Source organism: Phyllopteryx taeniolatus, chromosome 15 (genome assembly GCF_024500385.1).
Source record: "Phyllopteryx taeniolatus isolate TA_2022b chromosome 15, UOR_Ptae_1.2, whole genome shotgun sequence".
NCBI classification, from domain to species: Eukaryota; Metazoa; Chordata; class Actinopteri; order Syngnathiformes; family Syngnathidae; genus Phyllopteryx; species Phyllopteryx taeniolatus.
Window position 1 is genome coordinate 21,923,723 of NC_084516.1, and position 23,274 is coordinate 21,946,996.

A 23,274-nucleotide genomic window follows, 5' to 3' on the forward strand; every position below is an offset into this window, starting at 1 on the left:
ATTTAGGCCCCCCCCAAGTACCAACCTAACAGCCAACACTAAAATAGAGTGAAAAATAAAAACACCTTGAAACTCAAGTTTCTAGTTTATTTATTTATTTACCAAAATATCTATTGGTGAGTCATCTATTAAGGAACTATCGGCAGAGGAGGAGGAAAACACTATATTTAACCAACAGCAGTTCCGTCTTGAGATTTAGTTCACTTTTTTGGGTCTCTGATTCTTCCAAAGGACGACGGCGGTGAAGGCCCCTGTGGAGAGGAAAGATACGCTATTCATTTTCCCACTTCAACATGCACTGAATTGATTTCATCACGTGGGAAAGTGAATCGGGCGCGCGCATTATTGCGGACATTTGGCGCGGGGAGTCTTACCTACGCAAAGGAGCAGCAGTACTGCCGCGATACCGGGCAGAATGACTGTGTATTCCCGTGGAAGAAAATACTTGTGTAATACGTGATCGCTGTCCATGAAAGGCTGGGAATTGGCAAGATATCAAACACTTCAGTTCAAAAAGCGGAGACCAGTAACACCACAACAACAAAAAGTAGACAACAGTTTGAATTGATTTGGAGAGTAAATGCAGTGTAAGGATAATTTTAAAAGAATGGTTGTTAGGCTGTATTCAAGCAAACCACATCCACGTCCACGTCTTAACCATCCAAACATACCAGAGCGACGACCCAGATAGAATAGTACGTAAACAGCATGAGGCTGAAGAGAATAAGACTCGTGCCTGCTACTTGATCCACTCCGGTAGCCTGCAAACGTAGCACAATGAGAAGGTTGAGTTTTCCCAAATAAGAAACAGAATCGGAATGGGCGGGGCGGGGTCACCGGCGGTGACTTTGGCGACGGCGGCGTGGCTCCGATTCCCATTTTAATGTCGTCCCATTTTAATGTCGTCCAAACGTTTATTTATTGACTTATTTATATACTTACCACCTTCATCGCCAATATTAAACTAGAGTAAGGTAGTAGTTCTAAGTGCGCATAAATATTTGTATTCCTAAAAAGTCACCATAACATGATGCACACTTTCAACACCGACACGGCACTTAAATATGGGAAAATAAAAAGCTAAATTAAAATGTATTGCATGCTTCTGAAGACTAAAAAAAAAAAAGACAAAATATATTTCTAACACTGAGCGGGTTAATAACTGTCAGCAGCTACATCATTTTAGTAACTAAAGCATGAATCTTAATGGCATTATCATCCATTCGTGTTAATAATGCACACAATGACGTCTGAAAGTCCGACGCTCCTATCTGCAGGATTGTCCGATTTCACTCCGAATAATCGACAAAAGCATTCCCCCGATTCGGCCTCGAATTGAAGACAGCCGCTAATACCGCTCTGAAAACAAAGAGGCAACAAGTCGAAGGGGATCCGCCTGGAGTGTTTCACACGACCCGAAGAGCACGTCCCACTCACCAACGTATGACCCCCGTGGGAGTCAGTTCGCCACCCCCCAAAAAAAATGTAGCATAAACCGGCTTTACAACGCAACGTTTCATCCAGTCGTCTTAATTCTCTTACCATTTTCCCGGTTGCTGACGCTTCGTTTCCTGGTTGTCTTCTTCATCTTCCTCGCGAATCCGGCTGCTTAGACGCATTTCCTAACATCTTCTGCCCCCTGCTGGTCAGTGTGCGAAACGCGTGCAATAATTGAAAGCATACAGTAATAATAGAACGAGATAGGACTAAAAAACAGGATGGAAGCTGTATCTTTTCACTGTTTGTCTCCCATTGGAAATGTTAAATGCCAGTTACATTAAAAAAAAAAAAAAAAAGGATATTGGGCTTTGGGGTGAAATTTCAGGATAAACCTAAAATGCTCGATAACCTTTACAGATCAACTTAATTTGACCTTCTCTAAACTTTTGATGGGCATATCCAACTTTTCAGTGTTTCAGTACTTTTTGCACCACTTGCTGTTCTTTAAGGAGCTGAATGGCAAAATTCACAACAGGTGTTTGATCCATAAATTGCAGAATATATTTCCTGGTTCAGTTAGAATTGGTATAGGGCAACGGTAGAGGTGGCAAAGGCCAAACAAGAGGCATATGATGGCATGTATGGCAGGTTGGACAAAAAAGAAGGAGAAAAGGATCTATACAGGCTGGCCAGATAGAGGACACTAAAGAAGGAGAAAAGGATCTGTACAGGCTGGCCAGACAGAGGGATCGAGATGGGAAGGCTGTGCAGCAGGTTAGGGTGATTAAGGATAGAGATGGGAATATGTTGACTGGTGCCAGCAGTGTGCTCACTAGATGGAAAGAATACTTTGAGGAGTTGATGAATGAGGAAAATGAGAGAGAAGGGAGAGTAGAAGAGGCAAGTGTGGTGGACCAGGAAGTGGCAATGATTAGTAAGGGGGAAGTTAGAAAGGCATTAAAGAGGATGAAAAATGGAAAGGCGGTTGGTCCTGATGACATTCCTGTGGAGGTATGGAAGCATCTAGGAGAGGTGGCTGTGGAGTTTTTGACAAGCTTGCTCAACAGAATTCTAGCGGGAGAGAAGAACGCCTGAGCAACGGAGGAAAAGTGTGCTGGTGTCCATTTTTAAGAACAAAAGTGATGTGCAGAGCTGTGGGACTGTGTTACTGCGTGCGGAAGTCTGGAGTGGCCGTTAGAAGTATGTTAGAATAATACAGGACATGTACGAGAGCAGCAGAACAGCGGCGAGGTGTGCTGTAGGTGTGACAGACGAATTTAAGGTGGACGTGGGACTGCATCAGGGATCAGCCCTGAGCCCCTTCCTGTTTGCAGTGGTGATGGATAGGCTGACAGATGAGGTTAGACTGGTATCCCCGTGGACCATGATGTTTGCAGATGACATTGGGATCTGTAATGAAAGCAGGGAGAAGCGATAGCAAGGGTGGAGGACTTTAAATACTTGGGGTCAACCGTCCAGAGCATTGGTGAGGCTGGTCGGGAAGTGAAGAAACGGGTCCAAGCAGGTTGGAACGGACTGGAAGAGTTACTGAAAGGCATATATCGATCCATCCATCCATATTCCGTATCGCTTATCCTCACTAGGGTCGCGGGCGGCTGGTGCCTATCCCAGCTATCTTCGGGCGAGAGGCGGGGTACACCCTGAACCGGTCACCAGCCAATCACAGGGCACATAGAAACAAACTATCATTCGCGCTCACATTCACACCTACGGGCAATTTAGAGTTTCCAATCAACCTACCATGCGTCTTTTTGGGATGTGGGAGGAAACCGGAGTACCCGGGGGAAACCCACGCAGGCACGGGGAGAACATGCAAACTCCACACAGGCGGGGCCCGGGGATTGAACCCCGGTCCTCAGAACTGCGAGGCAGACGCTGTAACCAGTCGTGCCGTGAAAGGCATATATGTTAAAAGACAGAAGCGTTCCATTGAATTTTTATTTAGGCACAAATATTTTCATTTAACTCCCATTTTTTATTTGACCTCCCAACATTTTAAATCACAAGGTGCAGAAAATCATTACGTTGTGAAAAAAGCAAATTATATGACAGGATAGAAACATAAACATCAGAACAGGTTGAAGAAGGCAATCCAACCCAAAAACGAAATAGCGTAAATATTGGTACTATTATTTGACTTTTCATTTCAGCTTACAGTATCTTTCAGTTTGCGTACAAACATAAACAGTACACCAGCCTGCTGGTCAAAAACAACACCACAGAGTGAAGTTATTGGCACGTGGATTTTGGCGTACCATGCGCGCAACTTCAACCACAATCACTCGGAGCAAACTGTCGTGAGACGAAAAGTGCAATGAAAATTCAAGTTAGTCAGTTCTGAAAGGATCGTAGTGATGAAAAATGCGTCCTTATCTTGGAACGTCCGCAAGTTGGGTGAGCAATGAAGATAGTCTTGTCAAGTTAAACTTTACACTATACAGGCTGCTCTTGAGGGAAAAAAAAAACAGACGAGAAATGATAATAAAATACAAGCCCAATTCCAATGAAGTTGGGACGTTGTGTTAAACATAAAGAAAAACAGAATACAATGATTTGCAAATCATGTTCGACCTATATTTCATTGAATACACTACAAAGACAAGATATTTCATGTTCAAACTGAGAAACCAATATTGAATGCCCGTGACCTTCGATCCCTCAGGCGGCACCGCATCAAAAACCGACATCAACGCGTAAAGGATATCGCCACACTTCAGAAAAGCAATGTCAGTAAATACAGTTCGGCGCTACATCCGGAAGTGCAACTTGAAACTCTACTATGCAATGCTTTGCATAGTAGCTATTTATCAACAACACCCAGAAATGCCGCCGGCTTCTCTGGGCCAGAGCTCTTCTAAGATGGACTGATGCAAAGTGGAAAAGTGTTCTGTGGTCCGACGAGTCCACATTTCAAATTGTTTTTGGAAATTGTGGACGTCGTGTCCTCCGGGACAAAGCGGAAAAGAACCATCCAGACTGTTATGGACGCAAAGTTCAAAAGCCAGCATCTGTGATGGTATGGGACTGTGTTAGTGCCAATGGCATGGGTAACTTACACATCTGTGAAGCCACCATTAACGCTGAAAGGTACAGACTGGTTTTGGAGAAACATATGCTGCCATCCAAGCAACGTCTATTTCATGGACGCCCCTGCCTATTTCAGCAAGAGAATGCCAAACCACATTCTGCACGTGTTACAACAGCGTGGCTTCCTGGTAAAAGAGTGCGGGTACTAGACTGGCCTGCCTGCAGTCCAGACCTGACTCCCATTGAAAACATGTGGCACATTATGAAGCGTAAAATACGACAACGGAGACCCCAGACTGTTGAACAGCTGAAGCTGCACATCAAGCAAGAATGGGAAAGAATTCCACCTACAAAGCTTCAACAATTAGCGTCCTCCGTTCCCCAAACGGTTTTTGAATGTTGTTCAAAGAAAAGGTGATGTAACACACGACCCTGTCCCAGCTTTTTTGGAACGTGTTGCAGCCGTAAAATTCAAAGTTCATGATTATTTGCTACAAACAATCAAGTTGATCAGTTTGAACATGAATTATCTTGTCTTGTAGTGTATTCAATTACATCTAGGTTGAACATGATTTGAAAATCATTGTATTCTTTTTTTATTTACGTTTAACACAACGTCCCAACTTCATTGGGGTTGTAAAACAAAACTGTGACCTTAGTTCTATGCACACAAGAAGAGATTCTGTTGCTGCATTTGCTACTTTCACTTGTCTTTGCAACTTGTTTTCTTAATTCTTTTCTCCCTAAAATGTATACAACAAAAATGTACAAGTCTCGTCTCATAAATGTATTCGTGAATGTTTTTGTCATCAGTTTGGCTCTGATGTTCCATAATTGATTGAACGTTTATTTCGAACATTCAGTGCAAAAATGTACATCATGTTATCTCATACCGACACCGTTTACACTGCTGTCTAAAAAGGAATATGGAGAAATGAAAACAGTCACCGACATTTATGTGTAATTATTTCAGAGGTTCCAAATTAAATGACACTATTAAATTATAAGGGAAGCCCTGGAGCCGAAAAAAACGTCCTTATACTTCACGCGAAATGTCCTCATGAACCCAAACAGTAGTATCATTGCTAACCATTTGGTGACTTTCCGTTTTTTGTTTCAAAAGAAAGAAAAAAAACAAAAAACATTTGACAGTCACAATGAAATTCAGAATTATAATTTGAGCAAATCGAACGGGATGATCGAGTGGACTAAAAGAAATCAAACAAAAGTTGAAAGAACGTTCGCATACAGTACAGTGTTACATATGGCCTGCCATAAAAAAAGACATTTGAATGAAATCCAAAAAACAAGCAAGCAAACAAACAAACAAACATTTACGTGTAATATCTTTTAAGAGGTTTCTGGCAATCCTCTCAGCAGCAGGTAAACACTCGGCTCACATTTCATACCACAATATAGAACAGAATTAAACATTTCGGGGGACCAGTTGTATGCTCATTAAGACTCGTTTGTGCCATCGTACTAAAACGACTTCATCTTGCTTGCCTGATTCAACACCTCCTTTTCGTTTCCTTCCATGGGATTCCATTGATCGATCGGTTCCTTTTACCGATTTGTTCATTTTTGTTTGTCAGAAAGACATTTCTGCACATAGAAATCATATGAATGTAAAAAAACATGACGTTGAATTGAACCCGTGCCATCTGCCAGACGGCACCGCTACACCGCCGGCGCCTATATGTATCACAGTAGTCTTATCTAAAAGTGGCGTGCACTGCGAGCAGATTTTGGACACACTGCGCTTGTACACGCGTTCACATACAATCGCATGCCCAAGAATCCCGAGGCAGAGAGAGGGTGGCACGTGGGTCAATGCGTCCCAATGACCACGGCTTCAAAAACGCCAGGTGTTACTCTGCGAAGAAGAATCAAGAGCACACGGGCATCAGAATGTGGGACATTCTGGTGAGACAAAAACGGGGGAGAAGAAACACGCGACGGTTTACCTGTTGCCGAGCTGCGCCCCACCGAGGGCGGTGGTCCCATCTTTGCTGACAAACAACTGCAAGTTGCTGTCTGGAGAAAAGGGTTGTAAGGACAAGTTAAGACAAAGCTGAGATGCATTCATCCACAGTCTATCTTTCCCGGCCATCTGACCGCAGTGGCGTTATCGAAACAAACAAAACGAGCAATCGCGCTCACGTTCGCACCTACGGGCAATTTCGAGTCTTCAATCAAGCTACCGTGCGTGTTTTTTTTGGGGATGCGGGAGGGAAACATGCTACAAAAATAGTCAAAAGTACACATCATCTCGGGACGTAACACCCAAAAAAAAAAAAAAACCATCAATTATCCCAAGGCCCAATTGCAGCAACCTTGAATTGCCAAAAGAGCAGTTGCCCCAACCTTCGTTGTTGCTGCCGTCTGAAAAATTCTGACTCTGAACAATCTTTTCCACAATGTCGTCGGCATCAATGCGGGTGTCGTCCACGCAGCGATGCTGCGTCTCCATCGTGTCGTTCTTCCTTCTGCACGACACAAACAAAGATCCCAAACATTTCCGATGAACATGAAACACCCGATTTGACACGACTTTACGGTGGTAAGTTCCAACGTTGTGAAACTTTGGACTTCAGTTATTTTCCGGGTGAAAAATACAAAACAATGTTTAGAGCTCGATCCATCATCGTACAGGATGTTTCATACTAAAGAATTGTTTTCCAGTCACCGTTTATGAATTAACCGATTGTTTCGCTTTCGTTTATTTCATATTGTAACCAAATGAACGGCAACTAATCAATATCACGAGACGGGGGAGTGATTTTGTATTCGCCAGCATTTTCAAATCGAGCGCTACTCCTCGAGTAGCGATCGATCCGAAGCGCTACGAGTTTGATTTGCGCTTCTGAGGCCGGCTCAGGTTCAACTCGATTGCCAATGACGATTTGTTCCATCGCAGAATAAAGTGATTTTTTTTTGATAGTTTCCTGAAATGGAGGAAGATTCAGTGACCGAACATGTAAGTTTTACACATGCGTGATCACCTGGACGATCTATTGGACATGACGGCGGCGACGGAGGGTAGTGGAGGTCTCTCGGGTTTGGTGGGAGTTCCTTGCCGAGGCGGCTGTGTCGGGGTGGAGGGACGCGGGTGCGCGAGGCCGCACGACGGGCTGCTGCTGCTGCGCGAGACGCTTCGATGGGGACTGAGGTCGGTCAGGCTGGAAGAGCGAGAGTGGCCTGTGCTGTAACCTAGAGAGGGAGACCAGCTTGGAATTTGAACAACTAAACTCCACGTGGGCGGGAACCCCGGTGGTCCACACTTTGCAACTCCACGTGCTCAAAAGCGCTTGGAAACGTACGAGCATCCAGTGCGGAGGATGCGAAGACATCTGACCTGATATCTTGCTATGCTGGCTGGCAAAGCTGGAATTGCGAAAATGACCAGTGTGGAAGACCTCGTCTTGGTTGAAGACATCACCCCCCTCATCAGGCAGCCCTGATACATTGAGAGGCGGGGGAACATCACACTAAGTCAAAAATATGTGAAGCTCAACACCCCCATACAGTCACTCATATTAGTCCTATAGTTCAGGTTTTTTCAGTAAGTATACAAAAAAAAAAAAGTCGACGCGCCAAGCTACGGTACGTTGGACTGTGACGAGCCGTCGCAATTTAAAAGGAAATTACTAAAAGGATTCATATTGAGTGGCGACTTTATGAGAGCAGATAACAGAAGCGAAGGAAGAATATTGAGGCCTTATGACTTCCTAAACGAGTGGCCAGGGGCATGTATCGACTCAATTTTACCTGAGCTACGCGCCGATGTCTGTCTGGGTTGAAAGGCGCGAGGCCCCTCCACGATTGTGCTGAGCGCTTGTATTTTGGCATCAGTGCTATCCCCCTTACAGTCCAGCTGCAGGGTGGGATCCTCATCTCCGACACAGACCGATTTCACTGTGCTGGGAGGCCTGTTGATGAAACCAAACACAAATTTGAAAGTCACCAAGAGGGGATTTATTTAGGACGGGGGGGGGGGGGGAACAACCTTACATTTTAAAGCATGGATCGCCAGACAGAAGGGCCATCCCGATTGTCACCTGTCAAAAAAGATGGAAAAAGACATGCAAGAGTCAGTGAATGTGCTGAGCTGTCCAAAATCTGCCTTACCTTGAGAATTGAGTTGTCCTGACGGCTATTTTTTGTGTCATAGCCCTCCAGGATGCAGCAGCGAACTGTGGAACCGGAGCCCGCGAATTCAGCAATGTTCAGGTCCGCAAAACCCAGCTGGACATTGGAACACAAGCGGATAAGAGGAAACGACCGAACATTTAATCATGTTCAACCTATATTTCATTGAATACACTACAAAGACAAGATATTTCATGTTCAAACTGATAAAAATCATCAGGAATGCTCATCAAACACGTGTTTGGAGCATCCCACAGGTGAGCAGGCTCATTGGGAACAGGTGGGCGCCATGATTGGCTAGAAAAGGAGCTTCCCTCAATTGCTCAGTCAGTCATTCACAAGCAAAGATGGGGCGAGGTTCACCTCTTTGTGAACAAGTGCGGGAGAAAATAGTCCAACGGTTTAAGGACAATGTTCCTCAACGTACAATTGCAAGGAATTCCGGGATTTCATCATCTACGGTCCATAATGGCATCAAAAGGTTCAGAGAATCTGGAGGAATCACTGCATGTAAGCGGCAAGGCTGAAAACCGACATGGAATGCCCGTGGCCTTCGATCCCTCAGGCGGCACTGCATCAAAAACCGACATCGATGTGGAAAGGATTTCACCACATGGGCTCAGGAACACTTCCGAAAACCAATGTCAGTAAATACAGTACGGCGCTACAGCCGGAAGTGCAACTTGAAACTCTACTAGGCAAAGCAAAAGCCATTTATCAACAACACCCAGAAACGCCGCCGGCTTCTCTGGGCCCGAGCTCATCTAAGATGGACTGATGAAAAGTGGAAAAGTGTTCTGTGGTCTGACGAGTCCACATTTAAAATTTTTTTGGGAATTGTGGACGTCGTGTCCTCCGGGCCAAAGAGGAAAAGAACCATCCGGACTGTTATGGACGCAAAGTTCAAAAGCCAGCATCTGTGATGCTATGGGGCTGTGTTAGTGCCAATGGCATGGGTAACTTATACATCTGGTTTTGGAGAAACATATGCTGCCATCCAAGCAACGTCTATTTCATGGACGCCCCTGCTTATTTCAGCAAGACAATGCCAAACCGCATTCTGCACGTGTTACAACAGCGTGGCTTCGTAGTAAAAGAGTGCGGGTACTAGACTGGCCTGCCTGCAGTCCAGACCGGTCTCCCATTGAAAATGTGTGGCGCATTATGAAGTGTAAAATGCGACAACGGAGACCCCGGACTGTTGAACGGCTGAAGCTGTACATGAAGCAAGAATGGGAAAGAATTCCACCTCCAAAGCTTCAACAATTAGCGTCCGCAGTTCCCAAACGTTTATTGAATGTTGTTCAAAGAAAAAGTGATGTAACACAGCGGTAAACATGACCCTGTCCCATTTTTTGTGGAACGTGTTGCAGCCCTAAAATTCAAAGTTCATGATTATTTGCTAAAAACAATCAAGTTGATCAGTTTGAACATTCAATATCTTGCCTTTGTAGTGTATTCAATTAAAATATAGGTTGAACATGATTAGCAAATCATTGTATTCTGTTTTTACAACTATTTCTTAGCTATAGTTGTGAACTTTTCTCGTTGTCAGCAAATGTTTTATTTTATTTATTTGTTGTCAATCACACTAATTACTTCTTGGCTGCGTTGCAACGCCTCTCCCAAAGGGCGTCACATGGTTGGCGTCTAACCCTGCACTTTTACCACCGGCGACCTTGTAAAAACATGTTTTTACAAAGGAAGCACCAAAGGGCACTTTGGCTAAGACACACGACTATACGTTACTATTGCAAACGAGGTAACTATATTTCTTACCTTTGAAAAGGCCTTTCCTCCTTTAAGCTCCTGCAAAGATAAAATGAAAGACCAATTAATAAATGAATGGACTAGCAATCAAACTGCTAGAAAGTACGGTAAACATTAAGCAGTTAGGCACTTTTTTTCATTATTATTATTATTACAACTGAGCGAGAGTAATGATTTAAAAAAAAAAAATCATACTAAGGGTGATTAAAGATGCACAATGGCACAGTTATTTGGAGAAGTTTTACCTTATGGGTGCATAATTTTGTTGAAACCAAATGAAAACAAAGCTTGATTTTGATTGTATGGACCATGATATTGAAGTTGTACAGAAGAAAGCTAGCGCCTCCCACCACGGATGACATCGAGGAGCGATGCAGGAGGATGTGGGAAACGTTTGGGAGAAATAAGACACTGTTGGGAAAGTCAAATATAAGCAGATGTTGCTCGATCCTAAATTCGTGTTGAAGACACTTGAGAAGCTCCTTAACGTGGCGGCGTCACAACAACGTCAACGTTTCGAGGGGGGGGCTCGGAGCTCGGAACGTTGCATTTAAGGGACTTGAGATTGGGAACTGAACCCACGCTGCCTGCACCAAAGCCAGGCGAGTGCACCGCTACACCATCAGTGACTCCCTATTGAGGAGACGTGTGCTGCAAACTCTAGTTCACCTTGCGTACGGAGACCCTACAGATGCGGGGTTCCAACATGCCCGTGACTGGATTAGCGCTCATTTTGCACACAAAGCAGAACTTCTTCCCCCATCGAACACAGTTCTGTTGCACCTCCTCCCTGTAGACGCACACACACAGATAGATCAAAAGCTTGACAAAGCACAATGTGAACAAAATCAACGAAATGATACACATCTCAAACTCGAGCATTCTATTGACAATTCTATCGAAATAATCAAGTGTAAGGATAAAATATATTATTATAGAAAATGAGACATAGCCCTTAATAATGAACGACCAATTCGTTTCCTCTTTTATACAATTCATGAATTTTATATTTGAATTAAAATTCACATTGTGCATATAGAGTCCCCTCCAAAAGTACTGGAACGGCAAGGTCAATCCCTTTGTCGAAAAATGCATCCAAACTAATCATGCGACAAGACAATGACCCTCAAAAAACTGCCAACACAACAAAGACTTCATCAGGCAGAAAAATGTCTTAGACTGGCCAAGTCAATCACCGGACCTTAAACCAATAGAGCATGCATTTTACCTCCTGAAGAGGAGACTGAAGGGAAAACCCCCCAGAAACAAACAAGAACTGAAAGAGGCTGCACTAAAGGCCTGGAAAAGCATTTCAAAGGAAGATTCCAAAAGTCTGCTGAAGTCAATGGGTCACAGGCTTGATGCGAAACCCAAATGTCTTCAGGATACAACAACAACAACAAAAAAAAGGAAGTCACGTCGCCATTCCAATAGTTTCGGAGGGAACAGCATTTTCTTGTCTGTAAACATTTCTAGTGAGGCAATTTCAAACGCAATATAAATAGATTTCAATTTCAACTTGGGATTTTTTTGTATCGAAAACATAAGGCGTTAATTAAAAAGTAAAAAGAGGAACACAAGTTTGTCATCTTGTTATAAAGGTACAATTTGATCCAACTGTGGTATCTCAGTCGGAACACTAGGGGGTTCTATGTCAAAATATTTTGTGGAAAAGAGGCAAAGAAAGGACATGAAGAAGATCGTAGTTCCATGTCGAATCCATGCTAGCTGTGTGCTACGTGCTGTGTGTCAATAAAGTGAATAAAAAAAGTAATACAGTACAAGACTGATTCTTGAGAACAGTACACTGACGAAACCAGACAGCAAGCCCAGATGCCCATGGCCGTTTATGGCCTGCTACACTTTGAAGAAATCATAAATCAATAATCCTCGAGCATTACGCAGTAGCATTAGCATTATGTTGTCACTTGTGAAGTCACCAGTCATTGCTCTTCAAGTCCAGGTCGAGTTGTAAGTCTTTTAACGTATCGAGTCCAAAGTCATCGAGTCGCGACCCGTGACTCAAGTCTGACTCGAGTTCAAGTCATGTGACTCGTAGTCTACACCTCTGATATATAATAAAAGACCACGGACACTACAGAAGTTAGGGTTAGCTTATTGAAAGACCTGTTCGGGTTGAATTTCACCGATGATTATTACCCACACAGTCACAAGATAGCAGTGCATCTGGAAATGAACGGCACAATAACAAAGAGAACTCAGTCTCATCATTGATGCGATTTGGGAGTTACCAGTGCAAAAGGAGGCCTTGAGGGAATGGGTCCCTCCCTCCCTCCCCAGCCTGCAAACAGACTTTCCAAACCCACCCAATGCTCAAAACTGCAGCGAGGTTACCAGGAAACTAATGCTGAGAAGGCCAGTAGGCTTGTCACAACACACACGCCCATGCTGGCTTGTCCCAGCTCGGCGGCGAACTCCGATGTTATCTTTCCGCGTCTAGCTCATGCTGGAGGATATATGAGAAACTTCCAGATCTCCACGCGAGCTGCACTTTAGTTACATAACACATGAAGTGCCGAGTCACCCTGGCGCTCGCTTGACAGATCGCTCACTACGCCGGTATCGGTTCTTTGGAGAGGGATGTCGAAATGTTGAGCGTCGAGGTGCGTATGTTGAATGCAAAGAACAGGACAATCAGCCCACCAGCAAGATACTGGACATTTAAACATTTGCTATCAAAGAATAAAAAATAATCAGAATAATTTGGCGGCACGGCGCGCGACTGGTTAGCACATCTGCCTCACAGTTCTGTAAGAGCAAGTAAATAAAAAGAAGGTATTATATGTTCAAATTGTAAAAATGCATTATACATGGGTAGAAGGGTTTTCCAGAATTTTTGAGGTCAACTTTGGGGGTGCGTGTCATACATGGGTGCGCATTATACACGCGAAATTAGGTGACTGTTATTTCTGAGATATGAATGAATGTGCACGAATTTGCGAAAGTGTCAAGAGTCTTGCATGTCTTTACCATTATTACGAGTGTATTAAGAGTGTCATGGCTGTAGTGAGTAGTTGGGATAATTGATGCACTTGTATCTGCAGAGTTTGAATAGCAACGCATGGAAATTACGCAACTGGTGATTTTTATGAAGCTGTTTCTGTCTTCTACCGTTATGCACGGTATCTTAATCCTGGTAAGCGAGAGAGAGAGCCAATGCCTTCAATCTTTGCATCCTGAACATAATCAGAGGAACTTTGTCTATTATTATTATTTTTTTGTTTTTTATGCTCAGTGGTGGCTCAAAGATAGAAGGGACAAGAATGGTCGGACAGGTTCTGGAACATTTTGCCCAACATCGTTTCACAATCGCATCATTGTGCGGCAGGTAGCGACAAGCCACTCTCCGCGTACACGTTGCGTAACCGGTGTAATACAACCTCCGGGACATTTGATGCCAGTATAATTACGAAACACCAGACAATCGGTAGTGAATTTGGCCAAACAAAAAGCAAGCCACACAAAAAAAAAAACATACCCATGAGCTAGCCATTAGAAAAATAAACAAAGACCCTATTTTGAAAAAAAAAAAAAAAGATTGAGCTGTTTTAGCAGTGATGTGGCTGGAGCCTATCCCAGATATCTTCGGGCGAGAGGTGGGGTACACCCCGAACTGGTCGCCAGCTCCAACCATTTGCGTACACCTCCGATGCAACATGCTGCCAATTTTATTTCATTTTTGTCTTGAGGCAGATGTGCTAACCAGTCGGACATATTGAGTATTTACAGAGCATACAAATATCTGCCGCATTCTGTTTTAAGTCCGTAATTGGGTGTGCACGTATCGTAAATGGCGCACGAGTAGATCCCATGGAAGTCGGAGCCGATCGCAGATATTAGTGGAAGCCACTGTACTGTACGCAAGATTACTGTGGAAATATAGTTGGTCACAATTACAAGTTAGCCTGTTACAAATGTCAAAGTGGTGTAACTATTTCAATGAAAAAACGAATTGGATAAATCTGAACTTTTGCCAACTGCCCCAGGGGGCAAGAGTCAAATACGCCCCCCAGTGTACTGAAGGTTAACTGCAGCACATGCAGAAAAATCATAAGCTGCTTTTTTGTTTGTTTGTATTTGTTCAAAAAAAATAACAGCGGCAGTGCTGCGTACGTAGATGACGCACGAATTGAGGGCAAAGTCACGACGGGTGCGTTTACGGGTCGCAGCGAAGTGTGTGTAAAGTTGTGTGGACTACCTGGATGAATGAATGACAAAGTCGCCGCCATCGATCAGCCGGATCTTACAGAAAAGAACTCCGTTGACAAAAGGCACCGCCGTAAGCTCCTCTAATGTAAAATGCACTTGAAACTTGAACTTCTTCTTTTTCATCAGAAAGGACATTGTTCTCAGGTAAAGGGGTGCGCTGCCGGCATTACAAAAAAAAAAAAAAAGGAAATAAAAAACAAAAAAAGAGGAGAGAGAATTGTGTTTGGCTTCACAGCGGAGGTTGGAAGCCCTTCTTCGCGTTTGGGGTGTTCATCTCGGTAGTCTGACCTGGAATATAAAAAACACACTTGTGATGCAACATAGGAAAAGGATTCGCGTACGGATTTGAAGGGCACCAACAACGCACTGACTCACGAGCCCGCAAAAAAACGAAGCAAGTCGTCTATTTGGGACGGTACGGGTGAATTCCCAGCGGTCGGCTGTTTTGCAGGTTTGCTTTTGTGGAAGAGGCGTAAAATATAAATGGCACGGTTGTTTCTGACATTCTCGAAAACAGCTGCCCCGCGCAAACACACCCCCACTCGGCTCAAGTTCGTAAAGAGCGCGACTAAACCCTACCTTCGACCTCAGTCGGTGATACTGTCCAGGTGGGCACCGCTGAGGAGAACTGCGGGCTGCGGCCGCGGGACTCTCTCGGCCCCAATGCGTCGGAACGACCTTTTCCCTCCGTTGCAGAGTTCAACTTTTACCGGCCAGGGAGGCTCTTGAATGTACCACAGGGAGTTTAGGGACTGTCCATAAAGTCCAAGTACAGCTACGCGAACGAAAGGAGCGCGATAAAAAGGTGAGAATCGCCGCAGCAGATTGATTTAAAATAAATGAAAAAAAAACAACAACAACATATGTATATATACGCACACACACATATATATGTATACGTGTATGTATATATATATACACATATATATACATATTCATATATATACATATAGTCTCCAATTCATGCATGTTTTTGGGATGTGGGAGGAAACCGGAGTGCCCGGAGAAAACCCACGCAAGCACGGGGAGAACATGCAAACTCCACACAGGCGGGGCCGGGGATTGAACCCGGGTCCTCAGAACCGTGAGGCTGACGCTCTAACCAGTTGGCCACCGTGCCGCTATACACATACATATACATATATACATATATACATACATATACATATACACACATATACATACATACACATATATATACATACATACACATATATATACATACATACACATATATATATACATACATATATACATATATATACATACATATACATATATATACATACATATACATATATATATACATATATATATACATATATATATATACATATACACATATATATTTACATATATATACATATATATATATACATACATATATATATATACATATACATACATATATATACATATATATACATACATATATACATACATATATATACATATATATATATATTTATATATATATACATATATATATATTTACATATATATATACACATACATATACATATATACACATATATACATACATACACATATATATACACATACATACACATATATATACATACATATATACATACATATATATACATACATATACATATATATACATACATATACATATATATATATACATATATATATATACATATATATATACATATATATATATACATATACACACATATATATTTACATATATATACATATATATATATATACATACATATATATATATACATACATATATATACATATATATATATACATATATACATACATATATATATATATTTATATATATATACATATATATATATTTACATATACACACATATACATATATATATATTTACATATATATATTTACATATATATACATATATATATATATATTTACATATATACATATATATATATATATTTACATATATACATACATATATATACATATTTACATATATACATACATATATATACATATATATATACATACATACACATATATATACATACATACACACATATATATATACATACATATATACATCCATCCATCCATCCATTTTCTGAGCCGCTTCTCCTCACTAGGGTCGCGGGCGTGCTGGAGCCTATCCCAGCTGTCATCGGGCAGGAGGCGGGGTACACCCTGAACTGGTTGCCAGCCAATCGCAGGGCACATAGAAACAAACAACCATTCGCACTCACAGTCATGCCTACGGGCAATTTAGAGTCTCCAATTAATGCATGTTTTTGGGATGTGGGAGGAAACCGGAGTGCCCGGAGAAAACCCACGCAGGCACGGGGAGAACATGCAAACTCCACACAGGCGGGGACGGGGATTGAACCCCGCACCTCAGAACTGTGAGGCTGACGCTCTAACCAGTCGGCCACCGTGCCGCCTACATATATACACATATATATATATACATACACACACATATATATACATACATACACATATACATACACATATATATATATACATACATATATACATATATATATACACATACACATATATATATATATATATACATACACATATATATGCATAAAAAGTAATGTTATTTATACATGTGTATATATACAGTATATATTTAAAAATAGAAAAAAAATACTTTTGCAATGACTAATAAATTGTAGTCGATTGAAGAATACAACAATTACAACTAAAATTCCCATTATCTCTGCAGTGAAGTGCGCTCTTCGTCACGAACGGAGGGAGGCAGGACCCAAGCGCAGGCGGAGGCTGAGAGGTTGTGATGAACAGTTTCTTGACAAAAGGAAAATGTAGATGGTCCTCGAGGTGAACTGGCGGGTAGTTGAGGCAGGGAATGCGTGGCAGGCGGTGACGTGGGAGGAAGGAACATGGCGGGAACACTGAGGACAAGTCGAGACACGGAGGTCAGAAAGGACACGAGTAGGCTTACTTTGAGACTGCGGAGCCGTGACACTGCTGTCGAAGCTGCAATACTCGGGCGAGGGTTTCCGGGATCTGGCCGGCTTAAATGGAGGGCTGTTAACGAGGGCTGATTGCTGAAAGGTGCGCGGCCAAGGAAGGTGCTGGAAAATGGCAAATGGGGTCAACTTAATGTGCTGCTATAGTCCAAACTTATACAGCTCCAGTCCCCTCCAAAAGTATTGGAACGGAAAGGTCAAATCCTTTGTTTTAGTTGTATACTGAAGACATTTGGTTTTCAGATCAAAAGATGTATATAAGAAAAAAGTTCAGAATTCCAGCTTTTATTTCATGGTATTTACATCTAGATGTGTTAAACAACGCAGGTCAGAGCATCTTTTGTTTGAAGCCACCCACTTTTCAAGTGAGCAAAAGTATTGGAACAGATATTCTTAAATTAACAAAGTGAATAACATTTCACATTGGGTGGCATCAACCCTCACTTGCAACAACTGCATCAACATTGACTTCACCAGACTGTTGCATTCTTCTTTTGAAATGCTTTTCCACCCATCACTCACATGTGCCAATACTTTTTGCTCACTTGAAAAGTGGGTGGGTTGAAACAAAAGGTGCGCTTCCCCTGAGTTGTTGAACACATCTCGATGTAAATGCCATGAAATATAAAATTCAATAAAAGCAGGAGTTCTGAGTTTTTGTCTCACGTTCAGCTTTGGAGCCGCAACCCAAAAACAAAGGAATTGACCTTGCCGTTCCAATACTTTTGGAGGGGACTGGAGCTGTATAAGTTTGGACTATAGCAGCACATTAAGTTGACCCCATTTGCCATTTTCCAGCACCTTCCTTGGCCGCGCACCTGTCAGCAATCAGCCCTCCCAAGCTGGGACAGGCTCCAGCACAGCCGTGACCCGAGTGAGGTACATAAGAGGACACTCGAGCAACAATTCCAGTCATTGATTCAATCGTGATTCTGTTTTGAAAGGCAGTTTTGGACGAGTTTTCACTTATGTCACAACTTCACATCACATTTCCTGACACCATTTCCTTCTCATTTACTTCCAAATTGATAAAACAACAACCGTGCAAGAACGGCTTACTCGTGATACATTCCTGATCGGCAACAACGGACGGTCTTCTTTTCTTCAAAACACTAGCTTGTGTCAAACCTGTTTTCCCTAATTCTTTATTTGTGACCAGCGAACATGTAAAAACAAGACCGGCGGTATTCTTCAAAAAAAATGTCAATTCAATATCATCCAAAGTCGTGGCCAGCAAATGTTAATGCAAAGCTAAAAATCCTGTCCTGTACATGTAGCTTGCTAAGGCAACTGATGAAATGTTTTTCAAGGCGTTGTCGAAGTCTGCAGGGATTCCTCAGGAAAATGTGCAGTGGAGGCAAGCGGTCGTGGCCGGCAAATGAAAGAGCCTATTGTGTGGCCTCTCTGTGCTGGGGAGCAGGCGGGGGTGACGTCGGCCGACTCCGTTCCTCTATTAACGCCCCATCAGTTGTCACTCCCGCTGCCGCGCCGTTCGAGTTTGTGACCTCGATCCCGCTCTGCAGGAATTTGCGCAAGTCTTTCAGGGCCGGCCTGAGCATCTGCACCAACGCGAGCAGTGCAGCCTGAGTGCCTTCCAAGGCCTGGGCTTGTCGCTCCTGCGCAAACGCCTGCGCCTCCTGGGAGTGACGCATCATCTGCAGCAACTGGTTCTGACCCTCCAGGTGCTGGGCAATCTGTCGGATGTGGACATTGGTGACTCTCTGCTCCTGGAGGAGTCGGGCTGAGTTGAGGGCAATGCGACTCTTCAACTCCTGGGGTTTGGCATGACCCTGAGGCGGAGGCGGCGATGAAGCTGAAGACGACGCCAACACTTCCGCCGGAGCCTCAACGGTTGCCACCGCAGCAGGGGCTGAATCGGTTACGGTTGTGGTGCAGTACTCCACCACGCCTCCGTCCTCCAAAGCGTGGTACGCTGTTTCAGCTGGGAAAAAAAGAACAGAAAAGCCGCTTTGGAGCAAAGAAAATCATAGTCACGTTCTCCTCGGCTCGACTCACGAGGTCGTGAGGTGAGAGGTCGTCGTTTTTGCGATCCAAAGTAGCACGGCAGCAAAATATGAGCACAATGCCGCATTTCCCAAAGGAAGCAAGGCGCACTAAACAATTCGAATGCAACCTGGACTATATAACTATTTTCTTCCGTTTGAAAAAAAGTAATTCGAGGTGACACAGTGCTGACGAAGATTACAGATTACGGAAGTCGAAAAAAAAAAACAACCAATAATTTACCATTCAGTGTCTTTGCTTCATCACAAACTGTTGTCGAACCTGCTGGAAGAGCTAAAATAAAGAGAGACAGAGAGTAAACAAAATGAACACAACAACCACACGAGACCAATGACTCGTTGAAAAACAAGATGCAAATGTAAAGCAATGAATTGCAATCATTTATTTATTGCATGTATAAAAGTAACACACACACACCCACGCACACAATAGAAATAACAGAAGATAAAAGATCAATTAAAATGGCAAATGATGTGGGAATTGCTAAAGTGAATAGGCGAATATCCGAAATAGGCGCGCCTTGCGTGGATTGAGAATAGAGTCTGTAAACTTCATTTGCGGCCTGTTGCTTTAAATATTGCTGGGTAACAAGCATCCTTTTGTACAGGTTGCTCAGAAGCAACCCATGCCAGAGGCGGGTTAAAGGGCGCATTGAAGTGTCTTTCCGAAGCATTTCTAGAATTCAAACGACTTTTTTTTCACCAAGCGCTTGTGGGTCATCGCCCTGGGATGGGAAAGGAAAGGACATTTCCGAAGCAAAAATCTGAACGTGAAGCGGCGCAATGGGTAAAGATTGGTTTGAGAAAGGTGTTATCATCCCTTTTTTTTTTTTTTATATTCGCGACCTTTGTGAGGAGAAGCGGCCCAGAAAATGGATGGGTGATGGATTTTGAATGGCAACATATGTAATGCATCTTCCTTCATGGGAGAAACATGCATGTGGCCTGCCCTCTAGTGGACGATAGTGGCAAGCGAGTCTCATGTCAGAATGAGCCGTTGATGAATTGGATGCAACTGATCAACTCAATTCCATTCTTCATCTGATATTTATTGCATTTCATGTCATCATGAAGTTCCCATCGGTTATTAGTCAAACGGCCGAACTTTGGCCAGGGGGCATTAGAAATGTTTTTTTATTTTTTTTATGAACGTCCGCAAAATGTTCCAAGTGACATTGGCTGAGCCACAACTTGTGAACTTTTTTTTCCCCAACAAATGAGACAAATGACGAGAAGGTGCGAAAGTCAGCAACTCGGGTTTGAAATGCATGAATGAAAACTTCGGGCACGATTTACGGTGAGGAATTGCAAATAGAGAAACGTACCGACGACCAATGTATGAAATCCTCTGGCGCAGCGCATTTTCCTTTTTGGGGGGGAAGGTGCCCAACAATATAAAGACAAATCAGCTGAGCTGAGGCGTGCATAAAGATATAGATATAAGGATGTATCGCGATTATTATTCGGCTCCCACTTACTCTCCGCGAGCGTGACGGTGGCGACGGCGGCGGGGGCGGCGTTCGCTGCGACCGGCAAAGCGATCTCAGCATCCGAGTCCCCCGCAGGTAAACTGATGATGGTGGCTTCTCCCAGGAGGTTGCAGATCCTCTGCTGCATGGCGGTGAGGAGGACGGGGACGGGAGCGCAGTCGCCGGACGTCCCCTCTATCGCCGCCCGCGCCTGGGCCACCTTCCTGCGGACCTCCGTCTTCATGTCGGACCACTTCTTCTTGACCTCGGGCAACTCTCTGGGACAGGTCGTGACAGCGTTCACCTTTTTCAGGATCTCCGACCACGCGTTGTTCTTTGCCATGTGGGTGACTCCAGCATTGAAGTGGTTAACCAGTGTGTGCTTTTGTTTCTCTATTTCTTCCACAATAATTTCAACCTCTCTCTCCGAGAAATTCATTTTTCTCTTTTTCGCGACCGACACCATGATTGCATAAAGTCCTATTTTGGAGAAGTACTTGTGCGTACTGTACGCAAAAAGACTGCCGAATTGATATGCGCAACGTAATGGCTTCCAGAATCGGCTTCTTCTTCCTACTAACCAGCGTACGCTAGCTAACCAACAAATCCCGCCCTCCCGTCATTTCATTGGTTCGTTGGGCTTGGCTTCGTTCGATATGGCGCCTTATTATTGGCTCGGTCAAATGCCAGTTATTTAACGAGGCAAACAAACTATGTAATTCAAAGTCAAAGGGGAAAAAAATAACATGAACCAGTGGTTCGTTTTTGTTTGGGCTTTTACAATAAATTCGGTGACAAAAAAACTGCATGTACAAAACTAAATCCGTTGCACATAACGAAATAGAAAACAAATGAGAAAATACCTTTACAATACAATCAAAAATATGCATTTCCACCCCCAAATATAAGTACATCTTTTTTTTAGGATAGCATTGAATAAGGTATGTTTACAATATACACTGCTCACATTAAATCAACCTTGATTGAGCCAAGTGGCCACATTTTCACAATTTTTACGTTAGAAGAAGCTCACAGCACAACACCAAACAAAAATGTCACAAAAAGTATATAAACTTAAATAATGATGCTCTTGTCTCAAAGTACTACCAAACGTACTTTCTTAGTAGGAATCTGGGCCATTCTAATTGAAAAAGAAAAGCTAATATACTTTCAAGAACAAAACACAGTAGACTATGTTAAAAGGAATATAATGATTAGAAACTAAAGGAGGTTTCAGTGCTATAGACTTTGAAAGACTATTTGTTTGCATTGGCTAGTGACCTTCTGTGCCTTGTACTGGTCGGTGGGGTGGGGTGGGGTGGGGGGGGGCTGCCAGCTGGATGGGCCAGGCCGGGCCCGCAGGAGTCTAGCCTCTTACTTCACAGACTCAGCACATTTTTATTACCCACACTGTACATATTTCGCACATTGGGCACATTCACATCTCATTCAGGGTCCCCCTGAGGGGCTGGCACGAGGCATGATGGGGTGGCACATCTGTACTGGTCTCCGGTCTGGTCGCCTCCCCTTCTCTGCCCTGCCAGTCTTCCAGTTTTTCATGCAGCATACACCCGTCAGTGGGGGGAGGGCCGTGTTGGGTTGGGGAGGACACTCGGCCAGGTAATCCGGCACTCCGACCTGCTCTCTGGGTAACGGTTGCAGGTCATCATTACCCAGTGACCATCTCGCCCCACTCCTGCCAGTATCCCCAATTTTAATGCATGACACCCCACCACACACAATTGTACAGGGGCAATGGTTGACAGTTGGGGACCTTGTAACCATAGTAATAGTGGGTGGTGGGTCTTCACATTTCTCTTGGGTTGAACTCCTGGGTCCTGCGTGCCCCGCTCCCCTCGGTTGTCGCGCAGTGGGGAGGTGTTTTTTCCCCCCCGTTTGCCCCTATACCTATGTATAATGCGCACTTTTGACTTCACAATTTTTTCACAAATTTGTCTGCACTTAATGAAGCATAAAACTCATCCAGTTCTGATTCCGGGGGTTTGAGAGTTGAACTTCTCTTTTAAGATAGTATCACAATGGAGATGAATCAGTTCCATCTGCAGCTCCCGTGGCGCTGTTTCAGGGTCTTGTGTGACTGAATCTTGGATGTCAGTTTGTCCGATAAAGGTGTTTTGCTGAGCCTGCAAGCTTGATTTTACCCG

At 43.4% G+C, this 23,274-nt stretch overlaps 3 protein-coding genes across 5 annotated transcripts; all 3 read right to left on the bottom strand.

Moving 5' to 3' along the window:
• Positions 1–73: 73 nt before the first annotated feature.
• dpm2 (dolichyl-phosphate mannosyltransferase subunit 2, regulatory) lies at positions 74–1,685 on the bottom strand. Its single transcript, XM_061800379.1, has 4 exons — positions 1,543–1,685; positions 672–761; positions 375–477; positions 74–251 (listed from the first exon to the last, which is right to left on the bottom strand). Exons 1-4 carry the CDS (start codon positions 1,543–1,545, stop codon positions 196–198), a joined length of 252 nt encoding a protein of 83 aa, XP_061656363.1. The 5' UTR covers positions 1,546–1,685; the 3' UTR covers positions 74–195.
• Positions 1,686–3,385: 1,700 nt separating this feature from the next.
• On the bottom strand, positions 3,386–15,368 carry eeig1b (estrogen-induced osteoclastogenesis regulator 1b). Of its 2 annotated transcripts, none has more exons than XM_061800374.1 (12): positions 15,220–15,368; positions 14,630–14,928; positions 11,080–11,200; positions 10,420–10,449; positions 8,620–8,736; positions 8,503–8,549; positions 8,260–8,420; positions 7,847–7,948; positions 7,494–7,701; positions 6,856–6,977; positions 6,456–6,525; positions 3,386–6,364 (listed from the first exon to the last, which is right to left on the bottom strand). In XM_061800374.1, exons 2-12 carry the CDS (start codon positions 14,773–14,775, stop codon positions 6,319–6,321), a joined length of 1,170 nt encoding a protein of 389 aa, XP_061656358.1. In that variant the 5' UTR covers positions 14,776–14,928; positions 15,220–15,368; the 3' UTR covers positions 3,386–6,318. The 2 variants fall into 2 exon arrangements, with proteins under 2 accessions (XP_061656358.1, XP_061656359.1); XM_061800375.1 differs by lacking the exon at positions 15,220–15,368 and adding an exon at positions 15,016–15,203.
• A 1,886-nt stretch (positions 15,369–17,254) lies between these two features.
• Positions 17,255–21,739, bottom strand: naif1 (nuclear apoptosis inducing factor 1). Of its 2 annotated transcripts, XM_061800377.1 has the most exons (4): positions 21,119–21,739; positions 19,864–19,914; positions 18,676–19,558; positions 17,255–17,538 (listed from the first exon to the last, which is right to left on the bottom strand). In XM_061800377.1, exons 1-3 carry the CDS (start codon positions 21,573–21,575, stop codon positions 19,005–19,007), a joined length of 1,062 nt encoding a protein of 353 aa, XP_061656361.1. In that variant the 5' UTR covers positions 21,576–21,739; the 3' UTR covers positions 17,255–17,538; positions 18,676–19,004. The 2 variants fall into 2 exon arrangements, with proteins under 2 accessions (XP_061656361.1, XP_061656362.1); XM_061800378.1 differs by lacking the exons at positions 17,255–17,538; positions 19,864–19,914 and having other exon boundaries at positions 17,833–19,558.
• Positions 21,740–23,274: the final 1,535 nt, after the last annotated feature.